General features: G+C 42.9%; 1 non-coding gene and 2 gene segments (V, D, J or C); 2 read left to right on the top strand and 1 right to left on the bottom strand.

Moving 5' to 3' along the window:
* The first annotated feature begins 2106 nt into the window (after positions 1–2106).
* Positions 2107–3000, top strand: LOC125283568 (T cell receptor alpha variable 13-1-like). The segment is given in 2 exon segments: positions 2107–2195; positions 2357–3000. Coding segments are annotated over 2 exon segments (429 nt in total).
* A 5950-nt stretch (positions 3001–8950) lies between these two features.
* LOC113249375 (T cell receptor alpha variable 9-2-like) lies at positions 8951–9452 on the top strand. The segment is given in 2 exon segments: positions 8951–8996; positions 9118–9452. Coding segments are annotated over 2 exon segments (381 nt in total).
* Positions 9453–12059: 2607 nt separating this feature from the next.
* On the bottom strand, positions 12060–12164 carry LOC125282613 (U6 spliceosomal RNA). The gene has a single exon (XR_007189690.1). It is a non-coding gene; the product is annotated as a U6 spliceosomal RNA (small nuclear RNA).
* Positions 12165–12391: the final 227 nt, after the last annotated feature.

Raw genomic sequence — 12391 nt, forward strand, 5'->3', positions numbered from 1 at the left:
ACTCTACCAGCAAACTCATGTACCTCTCACTGTTTCTGTAGGACAAAGCCAAAGGTGGTGGTGCCGTGTGAACACCGACATGCATTTCTAAGGACTTTTCCCAAAATGGCAAATACATTTCTTATCCCAGGTGGACATCCTTTGAAGTCACAATGACTATAATGACTATATTTCACACATTGTCAGCAAAATGATCATTGGAATGAAGACTCATGTAGCTGGAAGTCCATGAAGATGGTAGATGAAGGTTTTCTAGGCCAACACTTTAACAAAAAGTAAAGCAATATTCTATGAAATCATCATGGAGCTGGGAATTTTGTTCCAAGAATGGCTGTTTCTCTGCAATAGTTAACTCATGGAAGAGAGTCATTCATGTGAATGGCCATATTCAGACCATTACATTCGTTGTCAGTGTCACACCTCACAAGTGCAAATATGGTCTTATCGGTCTCTGAGAAGAGGGAAATTTGCCCAGAGAAGAGTTTGAGAATTCTTATTTTATGGGAAACCGGTGAGAGAATGGAAGATGCTCTGAATCAAGAAGTTTTCCAAACATAAAACAATTTCATATATGTGCATATATTCATATATGTGCAGCTATCTTCACCATAGCTGCCTTTAAATCTTTCAGGGTTGGAGAGGTGGAAGGAAGATGAGTTTATTCTTTGTCATTTCAGAGGATTCATGAGTCGGAATCACAGGAAAGGGACTTCTGCTTTTAGAAATGAGGTAGTCTTCATTCCCAGAGACGTTTTCTCCTGGTCAGTTCTTTAGGACCAGTTTCCTATTGGTACCATTCCTGGAGCACATGCAATATTTATGCTTTCCTTAATTTATTCTCACAGAGGTCATCAGAAATTTCCAGAAATTAATGTGAGTGAGAAAGGGGTTTTGGCAGAGAGAGATAATTCTGGAAACTCAAGGACTGGAGAACTTTATCAATGAGTGTCAGGGAAAGAACACTGTAGTGGCGTTTAGGAGAAATCTGGTGGAGTATGGACCGTGAAGCAGCGTTGCCAGGAAGTGGGAAGTATGACAGGATAGATGGCTGATACTTTAGAGGAAATGGTCCTGAGGGCATGAGTCAGTAATTGTATTTGAGGACATGCCATCTATTTTGATTTGAGAGAATGAAATCATTTCACAAATAAACTTTTGTGGTTATATTTTCTGAGTTTGCAGGTTGAGGTTTCATCAGAATTTCTACTCTGTCTTTCAGTACTTTCCAGAATATAAAACACATAGCATTCAAAAAGATTTCTTAAATCATGTCAGATTTCTTTATGTAAATTAGTACAGTCTTGGGTCTAAGTGTTTCTTATAGTTGAGATATTAAGAACTGATGGAAGTTATCCCCCCTGCTCCCTTATTATTTAGATTTGGTCCTTTACTTTCTGTTTTAGTCATCTTCAGTAAGGGAATAGTCCACATTTTGACTGTTGGTACGGTCAATCCTCTGAAAAAAAGCAAGGTCATGGGCAGGACTAGCTAGGAGGAACAGAGCCTCAGATCAGAGGCATCTGAAATATCATATGATCTTCTCTCTCTTACTCTAAGCTTGGGTTACACGTTCCTTTTACAAAGAGTTTTCTCCATGAAAAATGAGAATGATAGATTTGGCAGAAAGGGAAGTTTCTCTAACTTCTTTTTTAAGAGAATGAATCATGATTCCTTCCTGATTTCAAACATGTGTACCAGGCCTATCATGGAATAAACAGCAGTAACATCTGTATCTTTCTAACTTACTACCAGTGACTCAGTGCTGCGCAGAGGTATAAATCTTGACCTCCACATTCTCGCTGTGCACTCCATCCCTGATCTAACATATAATTTGCTTGACTGATTGCCGCCTTGCTGCGTGTGAGCCCCTCGGAGGCAAGGGCGCGGAGAAGCGCATTTCCCCGGTGAGATCAGTAGCGCTGTGACCACAGACGGAAGTGCACCTGCGCCGACGCAGAACACGTGGAGGGCTTGTTTTCATGCATCTGGTGCACTAGACTGTGGCAGGAGCAGGGCCTTTTTCTCATTGGCTGGGAGATCATGTGGGAAAGTCCTCTGTTAGAGGAAGAGGACTGCCTGGCAAGAGCAGGAGATGAGCTGGCTGGAGGCTGCAGTTCTGAAGCTGGTCTAACGGGGAGGAGCCATGAGGACATCCAGGGGAGCTTTAATCGTGTTCTCGTGGCTGCAGCTGAGCTGTGAGTTGTCAAGTATGGGACACGGAGGATATTAGTGCACAGTCTTCAGAAGTCAAGACTGGCTTTACTCAGGTTTCCTCCCGTTAGTGTAGAAAAGAGCATTCTGAAGCGTAAGAACCTGGAATCTCTTCTCCTTTCTCTGACCTTTTCTTTCTGCACAGGGTTCAGCCGAGGAGAGACTGTGGAGCAGCGGCCTTCTACCCTGAGTGTGCGGCAGGGACGCAGCTCTGTCATCAACTGTACTTATTCAGATAGTCTTTCAGTCTACTTCCCTTGGTACAAGCAAGAGCTTGGAAAAGGTCCCCAGCTTATTATAGACATTCGTTCCAGCATGACCACAAAAGAAGACCAAAGGCTCACTGTCTTACTGAACAGGATGGCCAGACATCTGTCCCTGCACATCGCAGACACGCAGCCTGAAGACTCAGCTGTGTACTTCTGCGCGGCAAGCACACACTGTTCCCCAGACACCTGCTGCCTGCACTCAAACCTGCCACCGGGCAGCCCCCTGGCCTTTGACACAGACCTTCCAGGATAGCGTTTGTGCTGTTGTCTGTCTGTAGGTGGAAGCTAATGTGTTAGATGTTAAAAGCATATAATAAGACTATTAGGATGGAGATGACGCAGACAGGGTTAGAACATTTTGTTGAATGACTGTTTTTTGGTGGATTCTTGAATGGAGTTAGTAATGTTTTATTTTGAAATTCAGGTTTTAAGAAGACTTTACATTGGCTATTCAGAGTCTTCTGCTGTAAATAACCACTAATACAGTCCTTATTATGAGTGGGCACTTAATACTAGTTTCAAAGATAGCATTTATAATTTTTCTGATTCTAAAACATCACATGACAAATATAGAAGTATGGAAAATAGAAACATGAAAGTGATAATTCTGTAAACAGATAATATTGCTAATATTCCTTTTAGTCTCTACAAATATTTATTAGAATTACATTCATGATTTTTTCACTTTATGGATTTTGCTTTGAGCATTTGCCACTTCATCAAATCTTTCCCTCAAAGATCTGGTGTTTTTTTTTAATTTTATTTATTTTAAGTTTTCATTTAACTTGTGATTCAAATAGCTCTTTGAGGTATTTTCATTAATTATGGTTTCATATTAGTTTTGTTCCTCTGTATTTGGGGCAAAGTTGACTGCTGAAATTTTCTATGTGCTTTGATCACTTTCTTGTTCAGAAATTGTGAACAGGGGCGCCTGGGTGGCACAGTGGTTGAGCGTCTGCCTTCGGCTCAGGGCGTGATCCCGCGTTATGGGATCGAGCCCCACATCAGGCTCCTCCCCTGGGAGCCTGCTTCTTCCTCTCCCACTCCCCCTGCTTGTGTTCCCTCTCTCGCTGGCTGTCTCTATCTCTATCGAATAAATAAATAAAAAATCCTTAAAAAAAAAAAAAAAAAAGAAATTGTGAACAGGTTTTCCTTTAGAGCCCGGGAATGGTATGTACTATTTGTGCGTTTGAGGGAAATTAAGATAGGGAGTGATTTGACAATGTGAGTTTCAGATAAAACTCAGAAATCTACTCTCGTTTACAAAATTTTGTAAGTCTCTGTTCACAATTACCCTCTCGTAGAATTTAGGAGACAGACTTTTGTATTTCACTCACTGATATATTTTTAGTAAGTAGCACAAACTTTTTCACATAATTAATTACCAGTAGATGTTAAGGAAAGAAGGAGAATTCTGCTACTTACTCATCATTTTAATTTAAGCTTTATGATTGAATTAAACTTATAAGTTGATTTTGAAAAGAAATGTCCTTATTCTGTATATCCGATTATTTGATTGTTTTACAACATACTGTTTCTTTCCACGTATATGCGTTTCTTTTTTAATAAAGCTCAGTTGTTTGAAGATAATTTATTCTTGGACTTGTAATTTTCTGTTATCGTTATAATGAAAATCTTCCTTCTGAGATATGTGGGAAATTTTTACATGTGTGTGTCAGCCACCTTACTAGTATTAGCAGATTGCACAAAGGCATTTGGACTAATGGCTAATGTAGAGATGACGGCTGCCAGCCTCCCTGCCACGTGTTCACGTTTGACAGAATTAAACATTACTAGCCACAATGCTCTTTAAAAAAAAAGAAGAAGAAGAAGAAGTGGTATCTCTAGTGTTGGAAAAAAGTCAAAGGAAATAAAGAAGTTGTGTAAATATTTAATTCCCTCATTCTTCCACCCCTGCTCAAGGGTAGGCTCCCGTCGAGTCCCTCTAAGTCTTCCTAACTAACGGTGGATCTAACTGGCAATGGGCAGAGTGAGAATGGTTCCTCTTAGCTGAGTTATGGGTGTGAGTTATTTGCTAACTGGCTGTTCTCATTGGGAAACGCATCAGATTAAATTCAGTTTATCACACAGAACAAAGGAGGTCAGGACTGTAGCCCAACACGTGGATGGGCTTGATTCTCTTGCTCCTTGTACCCCTAGCTCCCTGCAGCAGAAGCAACCTGACTCCTGATTGGCCCATTTCCTGCAGGCCTGACAATGGGGTCGGAAGGAAGCACGCGTCTATGTTATCAGTTCATTTCTTCTTAAGTCAGAAGCGAGACAGAGGGTGCCGTTGCTACAGGTTTGAACGCTCGATCCTATTTAGACGAGCACTGACGCAGTGGAAGCAGCAAGGGTTTAGCCGGAGTGCGCGGGGAGCCCGTAGCTCAGATCCAGACAGGGTCAGGCTTCACACCTTCACACGGTGGGCGTGTCTGTCTCCTACTGGCTGGGACCGCGGAGCACCAACTTCAGGGCCTTCTCTCCATCCTGTGAGGCTAGACTGGGTGCTGAGAGTCTCCCTTTCGTTGGCTTTCTCCAGGCTGGTGCTGACTGCTTCTGCATGGTTTCTCCAGATCCAGGAGATGGGCTGCTTTCTGCAGATGCTCACTAGCCGCTTACAGAAGCTCCCTCTTGCTGCCCCGGAGTGCGTTGGTGGCAGGTCGCAGGGTGCGATGATGTGTGGGTGAGGCACTGAGTGTCGTGTGTGCCCGTGGACCATCTGTGGGGAGCTGCAGGCTAACCATGGAGGCTGTGCCATGGCTTCTGGGTCCCTGTTGGTTTACTGCCCCCCAAGAGCCCTGGGTGCTGTTCTGCCAAGTGCACCCCGCTCCCCAGTGAGCAGTACCCCTCAGTGTTCTGGCTGGGCTAGAAAGAGGTTTCTCTCTGGCAGCCCCCTCCGGAGCTGGAGGGCCATGTGTTCACTCACATGTTCTCACTTCCCTCCACGCGGAAATCACAGGCTGGAAGGTTTCTCTGGGCTCGGAGCCGTGTCACGTGGGCGGGGGTGAGGAGGGTAAAGTGAAATTGGTCTTCGTGCCCTCCTCAATCTGTCCAATCTCAGATTGTTTTGTTCCATGGTGTGCTGTGTCTCCTCTCTGGACTTCTTCACAGGCACTCTCTTTGGTTTAGTTATGACTATGAAAATCTCTGGGTTTTTGGGGGGAAGGGGTGGTGGAGATGGTAGAAAATTACTATTTTGCCATTTTGATGTCAGTGTTGAAATTATTTATTTATTTATAATACCTCGATCGAGTTTTTAAAAAGATTTTTTAAATTTATCTGAGAGAAAAAGAGAGAGACAGAAGGGGTGTGCAGGAATGGGGGAGGGGTGGTGGGAGAGGGAGAAGCAGACTCCTGGCTGATCATGGAGCCCAATGCAGGGCCACATCCCAGGACCCCAGGATTATGACCCGACCTCCCGGCAGACCCTTAGCCAACTGAGCAAACCAGGTGCCCCTACATTTTTTATTTTAAAATAATTATGTAGAAAATTCACTATTTTTGGTGTCCATTTCTGTGAATTTTGAAATTTAACACATTGTATAGATCATGTCACCATCGTACAATCACTGTACAGAATAGTTTCTTTGCTCTCCCAAGCTCGCTTTTGCCATTCTTCTGCCATTACACGCTTCCATATCCCCCACTCCTCGCAACATTGGTCTACTCATATTTTTGTGTTTTAAAAGCGTCCAATTGATGGCAGCATGCAACACACAATCGTTTGAGAACTGCATGTCTTGGTGGGAGGAAGCACATGCTACCGGGCACACCCATGACCTCACCTCTGTCACCACTCTCAGTGTTTCCTACCGCTGAGATTTTGAACTTTGATGTTATTTTCATAGGAATAGCTCATCATTTCAAGTGTCTGAATTCCTTTAGAGACTTGACACATAGTCTACAAAATATGTCTGCCACTTGATATCGCAGAGATTGTGCTGAAGGTTGGATCAGCTCATGTAATCAAGATGAGTCACGTGCTGTGCACGAGTTTTTTTGTGCAAACGTCATCTTAAATTTTTATCAGTAGATACTTTTTCACATTTTAAGGGTAACTGAATTGATGAAGATTCACTCTAGCAGTAGCATTAGGGTATGGTTATTACTTGTTTTTTCCAGGAGTTCATATGAAATGACACATCCAGTGATTTTTTAAAAAATTATTTCATTTATTTTAGAGAGAGCTCAAGTGGGAGGAGCACAAGAAGAGGGAGAGAGAATCCCACACGGGCTGCCCGCTGAGCACGGACCACAATGCAGGGCTCAATCTCATGATCTTGAGATCTCAACCTGTGCTTGAAACCAAGAATCTAGTGCTTAACCAACTGTTCCACCCAGGCACCCCTGCAATAATTCTTAAACTTTGTCGCACTGGCAATGGCTGTGCAGAGCTGAACTACAGCACTGTGGTGGGTATTGTCTCAAATAAAGGCTATGCGTATGGAATTTATTTTATTAATAGGAGAACAAAGTCAAGATAATCAGAAATACGTAACACTTCACCATTAAAATGGGAAAATACCTCTAAAGGTTCAAAATAACCTCAAAAGAATGCAATGGAGTAAAATTGGTGGTACCAAACATATAGGAGAGTTCTCTTCTAATGGCCTGGGTGGAACTGTCTGCTTTATGCAATTACATGCTCATTTCAATACGTGCACGCACAAGTATTTCAATGCTTGCATGTACTCTTATCTGTGCACTGTTTCTGCTGATTCTCCAGAGAACCTCAGTTAAAGATCTCCAATACAAGTAACTCTCTCAATTCCTGTCAGTGAAGGATGCATAATGTCATACTAGTTGATAAACATGTAACCAAGGATCCATTTCTCCTACTTTATCTGCCAAACTGGTAATAAATTGTATATATAAGGTCATTTCATATATCTCAAGGGCAGTTTTTTCTGGGATTTTGTTCAGAGCACCAAAGGTTTAGGTCATGTGATGGTGATTAAATGACTGTCCACAGAGCAGTCTGTACCTGGGATGAAAGGAAGAGTGTCTAGTTCAATTTGTGAAGGTTGGAATGCGTGTGGTTGGGGCATCTGAGTTATGTGGGCCACAGTGAGCAGTTTGTCACGAGCCCGTCTAGGACTTGTAAGGGAAGGATGCAGGGCCATGAGGGCTAAGGCTGTACCAGGCCACAGTAGTTCAAGGGGAACTGCTACAGTAACTCATTTCAGTGTTAATATTCCATTTGATGTTTCCACTTTTCCAGAGGGTTGGTGTGTGACAGGAGAAGTGAAGTTTCTGTGTGAGGCCTAACCTTACCTAACTGTCCCAGAGAAATTTCCTCTGCTACCTAGAGAGTAATTGAAATGGCATAGGCAGTAACACAAAATCCAGTTGATATTTAACTCTTGTGATTGCTGCGGCTTTCAGGCAAGAGACTGGTTCAACCCACGTAGAAAATAACGTACCATTACCTGTCCACCCTCATAGCTCATGGAGGGAACGCAACTGTGTCAGATCCCTTCGGAGATACTCAGATGTTTCCTTAGGACAGTATTTCAGGGCGTATTCTACCTTCCAGATTTTATGGGATTTCCTTGACTCCCAGAAAGGCATGGACAGCCCCATCGTCAGCCATCCTAGAAAAGTCTCCCCACTAGTGTTTGTTTAATGTTGTGTCCAGTGTATTCCCAGCGTGAAGTGTTGTCTCTGGTGGATCGTAGCAAGTGCTCCCTAGAGATCATTTGGTTGCACCAGGCAGCTGTCCTGACTTTGATATATCTTGTTTCCACGGATCAGGAAAATCAATCATTCATAGTGATTCTTTACAAAATTTAGTGCCAAATTTTCTGTAACTAAGATGGGATTATTGAGCTTTTCCATGCTTTTGTCTTTATCTTTTTAAAGAGGTGGTTACATCAGGCTCTTAGTTGGAAATGTATATTCAGATGACCTTCTCAAGCATTTTTTCTTAGCTTTTACAATTGTCTTTTTACTGAGACATTGTATTTCTTACACTATTTTTTTTTAATTACATGAATACAGCAAATACTCATGAATTTGCTGTGCATTTCTCATAGGATGCAGGAGACACATGAAAGGGTTAAGAAAAGTTAGAAAGTTAAGAGACCTCATCTTCTTTATAGTATTTGGAAGTTGTGACCAACATTAAAAACATATTGACCAACACTGACCTCATAATTTTTTTGTAAAATGACATATATATGAGATTTTCATTAATTCAGCTTCTTGAATTACTGTAGCTTCTCCAAGGTTTAGATTTTATAAAGGGGTCTGGAGTAGCAATTGCATGCCCAGCCTCATGTTGTCTCTCAGTGTTTTAAGGACTCTGGCCAACAGGCACTATTTCAGTCCCTGTCCACCAGGGGGCGCAGCTTCCCAGCACAATCCCATTTCCTGTGTGAAATGTGGGCTTGCACTGATCATTTCTCTGTCACTCCAAGGTTTCTTTATGGTACGAATGAAGAACATTATTTAGGTGACACTCGAAGATGAAATGTTCTGCAGGCTTCGTGACTGTGGCACTCTTAATGCTTGGTGAGTAAATGTATTTAAAATTTGGATTCTTCCTTCTTTTGTATCAGCAAAAGCTTTGACTATAATTTTATCCAAGAGCTTTATGCCCAAGGTGACACAGGTCTCTTTTCTTTTTCCTCAGGACAAACCCATGGAGACTCAGTGACCCAGACAGAAGGCCAAGTGTCCCTCTCAGAAGAGGCTTCCCTGACTATAAACTGTACCTATACCACAACTTTGTATCCCACTCTTTTCTGGTATGTCCAGTATCCGGGAGAAGGTCTACAGCTCCTCCTGAGTGAGTCAAGGGACCAGGAGAAGGGAAGCAATAAAGGATTTGAAGCCACCTTGGACAGCAAATCCAAATGCTTCCACCTGGAGAAAGGCTCAGTGCAAGCGTCAGATTCAGCTGTGTACTACTGTGTCCTGAGTGACACAGTGACGGGGACTGCAGGGGGAGCTGAGCGCAAACTCTGAGCAGCACAGGGGCCTGGATGCTGAGTGTCTCTGACTGAGCCACTCTGGTTCCAGCTCAGTCTGTGGTTGTCTGTCCCTCAGTGTCTGCTTGGCACAAAATCATAGAGACATCGAGAGTATAGGAACCAGAAGTCACATCCCCACCCCAGATGTTCCTTAGTGACATGGAGGACAATTTGATGCCAGGAGTCCCTCAGCCAGGGCGTAAGCGATTTCAAGGTAAAACCACGTAACAATGAAGGGGTCTCTTGCTCCTCCTTGCAGTGAACATCCAGCCCCACAAGTTGTTCAGGGCAGCCTGGTGGGTGTTGCTGTGTCTGTGACACTTTTAGAGACACACGGTGTGTCTGAGAAGATGCCGTCTGCCAGGTGTCTTCCTGGCAGAATATAGCAGGAGAGGTGACGGGAGAGCTTCAGCCCCAAACCAGGTTTCAGTAGAGAAAGAGGGGAAGGGAAGAAAGGAGGAGGAACACATGTACCCGAGCAAGGAAAAGAGAGCCCAGGGCCCTCTGCCCTGGTTTCATTTCTAGTAAATCAGGTGACAGACACAGGCTGATATTCAACATGAAGGGGTGGGGGCAGAAACAGAATGGAGAAAGTGGGTCATGTTCTGAATAGGTAAATAGGTCAGTTGGCTTTCTGACAGTAAGTACTCAAGTGAGATAATTCTCAGCGCCCAGAAAATACGGTGAGAGAAATGCTCTTGCACTGATGTTTCCCAACAATATAGATCAATACGTGACACTGGGAGGGAAATCCTATAGATTTCTCTACCTCCTGTTTTGCAGCCTCTCACAGAGAGCCACAAATCATGGGTTTGGGAGAATGTATGGGAGTCAGTGAAGTTGTATAAAGAATAATAAAAAAGCAATATCTGTGTTGCAGTGCAAGACTTTGTCATTATTGTTCAATCTTCCTTAATTATTATCTCCTTATCTGCAGATTTTATGAATGAGCTATGATCAGAATATTAATATATTCCCTATTATGTTAGTTATATATTCTTGGTTTAAAGTATTTTTTTATTTACTTGGTTTAAAATGTAATTTTTATTTTCCAACCTGTGTAAATATAAATGCACGTAAAAAATATACTTTAAACAATTGGAAGGATATATAATAAGAGTTTTCTCAGACATTTGAATAAACATGGTAGACCTGGGTCCCTGGCTGGCTCTGTGGGTCGAGCTGGGACTCTGCATCTCAAGGCTTTGAGTTCGAGCCCATGCTGGGTGTAAAGATTACTTAAAAATAAAATCTTTTAAAAAATGGTAGATTAATAATACACCTTTATCTCTTGATTTCTCTTGTATTGTTTTTTTAAAGGATTTTATTTATTTATTTATTTATTTATTTATTTATTTATTTATTTTTGAGAGAGAGTGTATGAACACAAGCAGGGGGAGGGGCAGAAGGAGAGGGAGAAGCAGAGTCCCTGCTGAGCAGCGAGCAGGAGACAAGGCTCAATCCCAGGACCCTGAGATCCTGACCTGAGCTTAACTCAGAAGCTTAACTGACTGAGCCACCCAGGCGCCTCTCTAATACTCTTTAAAAAATTTAGGAAAGACATTCCAAAGGGCAGAAAACCATAGGCACAAACAGAAACATGAAAGAAGCTATCAGCAGGCAGTGATGCCAACCAATTCCAGAAAATGAGCTGTATGTGGAGAGGGGCACATTTGCATGGAAGACTAGACGAGGGGAAATCCGGGGCCGGTGTGGAAGCCCCTCCATGTGGGCTGTGCCCTCGGAGAAGGGTCAGGGAAAAGAAGAACCACACATTTTTGGAGAATTGAGGGAGATGTCATTGCCCACACTGGTGCACGCCTGTGTGTGCACGGGTGTGCATGTGTGTGCATGTGTTGAGGGTACTGGGGGAGAGAAGGTATATAAGAAGACCGGGTGGTCCCCTCGAGTGCTCAGAACTGAGCGTACGAACCATGGAAGCTTACTAGGTTCAACTGATGTAATCGGAAAAATATAAATTCAAAAGATTGATAACCTAATGGCCAAACTCTGCTGTCTATTCTGGCCTTTTTTTTTTTTTTAAGATTTTATTTATTTATTCGACAGAAATAGAGACAGCCAGCGAGAGAGGGAACACAGGCAGGGGGAGTGGGAGAGGAAGAAGCAGGCTCATAGTGGAGGAGCCTGATGTGGGGCTTGATCCCATAATGCTGGGATCACGTCCTGAGCCGAAGGCAGACGCCTAACCGCTCTGCCACCCAGGCGCCCCTATTCTGGCCTTTCTGAGCAGAGCTGAGCTGTGGCGATGAAACAGTGAGGAGAAGGAGACTTCGGTGACAGGATGTATGGTCTGAGGGCTGCAACCCGAACTCTTCGGCAAAGAGTGATTCGATTTTTCTGTCTTTGGGTCCAACATAGGCATCTGAGCAGACATGGGTCGTGAGAAGGAACACTGGTGTAACAATATGCTACATTGAAAGAGCGACGGTGATTAGTCTAAACACTTTACTTTCTTATCATAAAGTGATTTATCTCTACCTTGGGTGAATTCACATAGTGTGAACATACATGACTCTTACATTCTTTTTTCATAATTCTTAAATCTTATGTGGTTTCCATAATTCATTACATGTAGTATTTAAAAGTTATAGAGTGCTTCGTGACTTTGCATGTCATTCTTGCACCCGGGCCATGCTAATTTTCTCTGTATCATTCTAATTTTAGTATATGTGCTCCCAAAGGGAGCCCCACCTGTCGTATTTTCGGTAAGTGCCACGCACCCACTTTATCACACATGTAATGAATGAACATCACAGTTAAACCATCAATCCTCAAATCCTCATTTCAATATAAATTTTGCTCATGCTTATTTTCAGATGTAAGGTTTTCAATTAAAGTTGCTTAATGGAAAAGAATTTTCGGTAGTGAGACTTTCAGCTGGAACATAATTACGACAGGACCCACACACTTGCT

Source organism: Ursus arctos, unplaced genomic scaffold (genome assembly GCF_023065955.2).
Source record: "Ursus arctos isolate Adak ecotype North America unplaced genomic scaffold, UrsArc2.0 scaffold_37, whole genome shotgun sequence".
Taxonomy (NCBI): Eukaryota; Metazoa; Chordata; class Mammalia; order Carnivora; family Ursidae; genus Ursus; species Ursus arctos.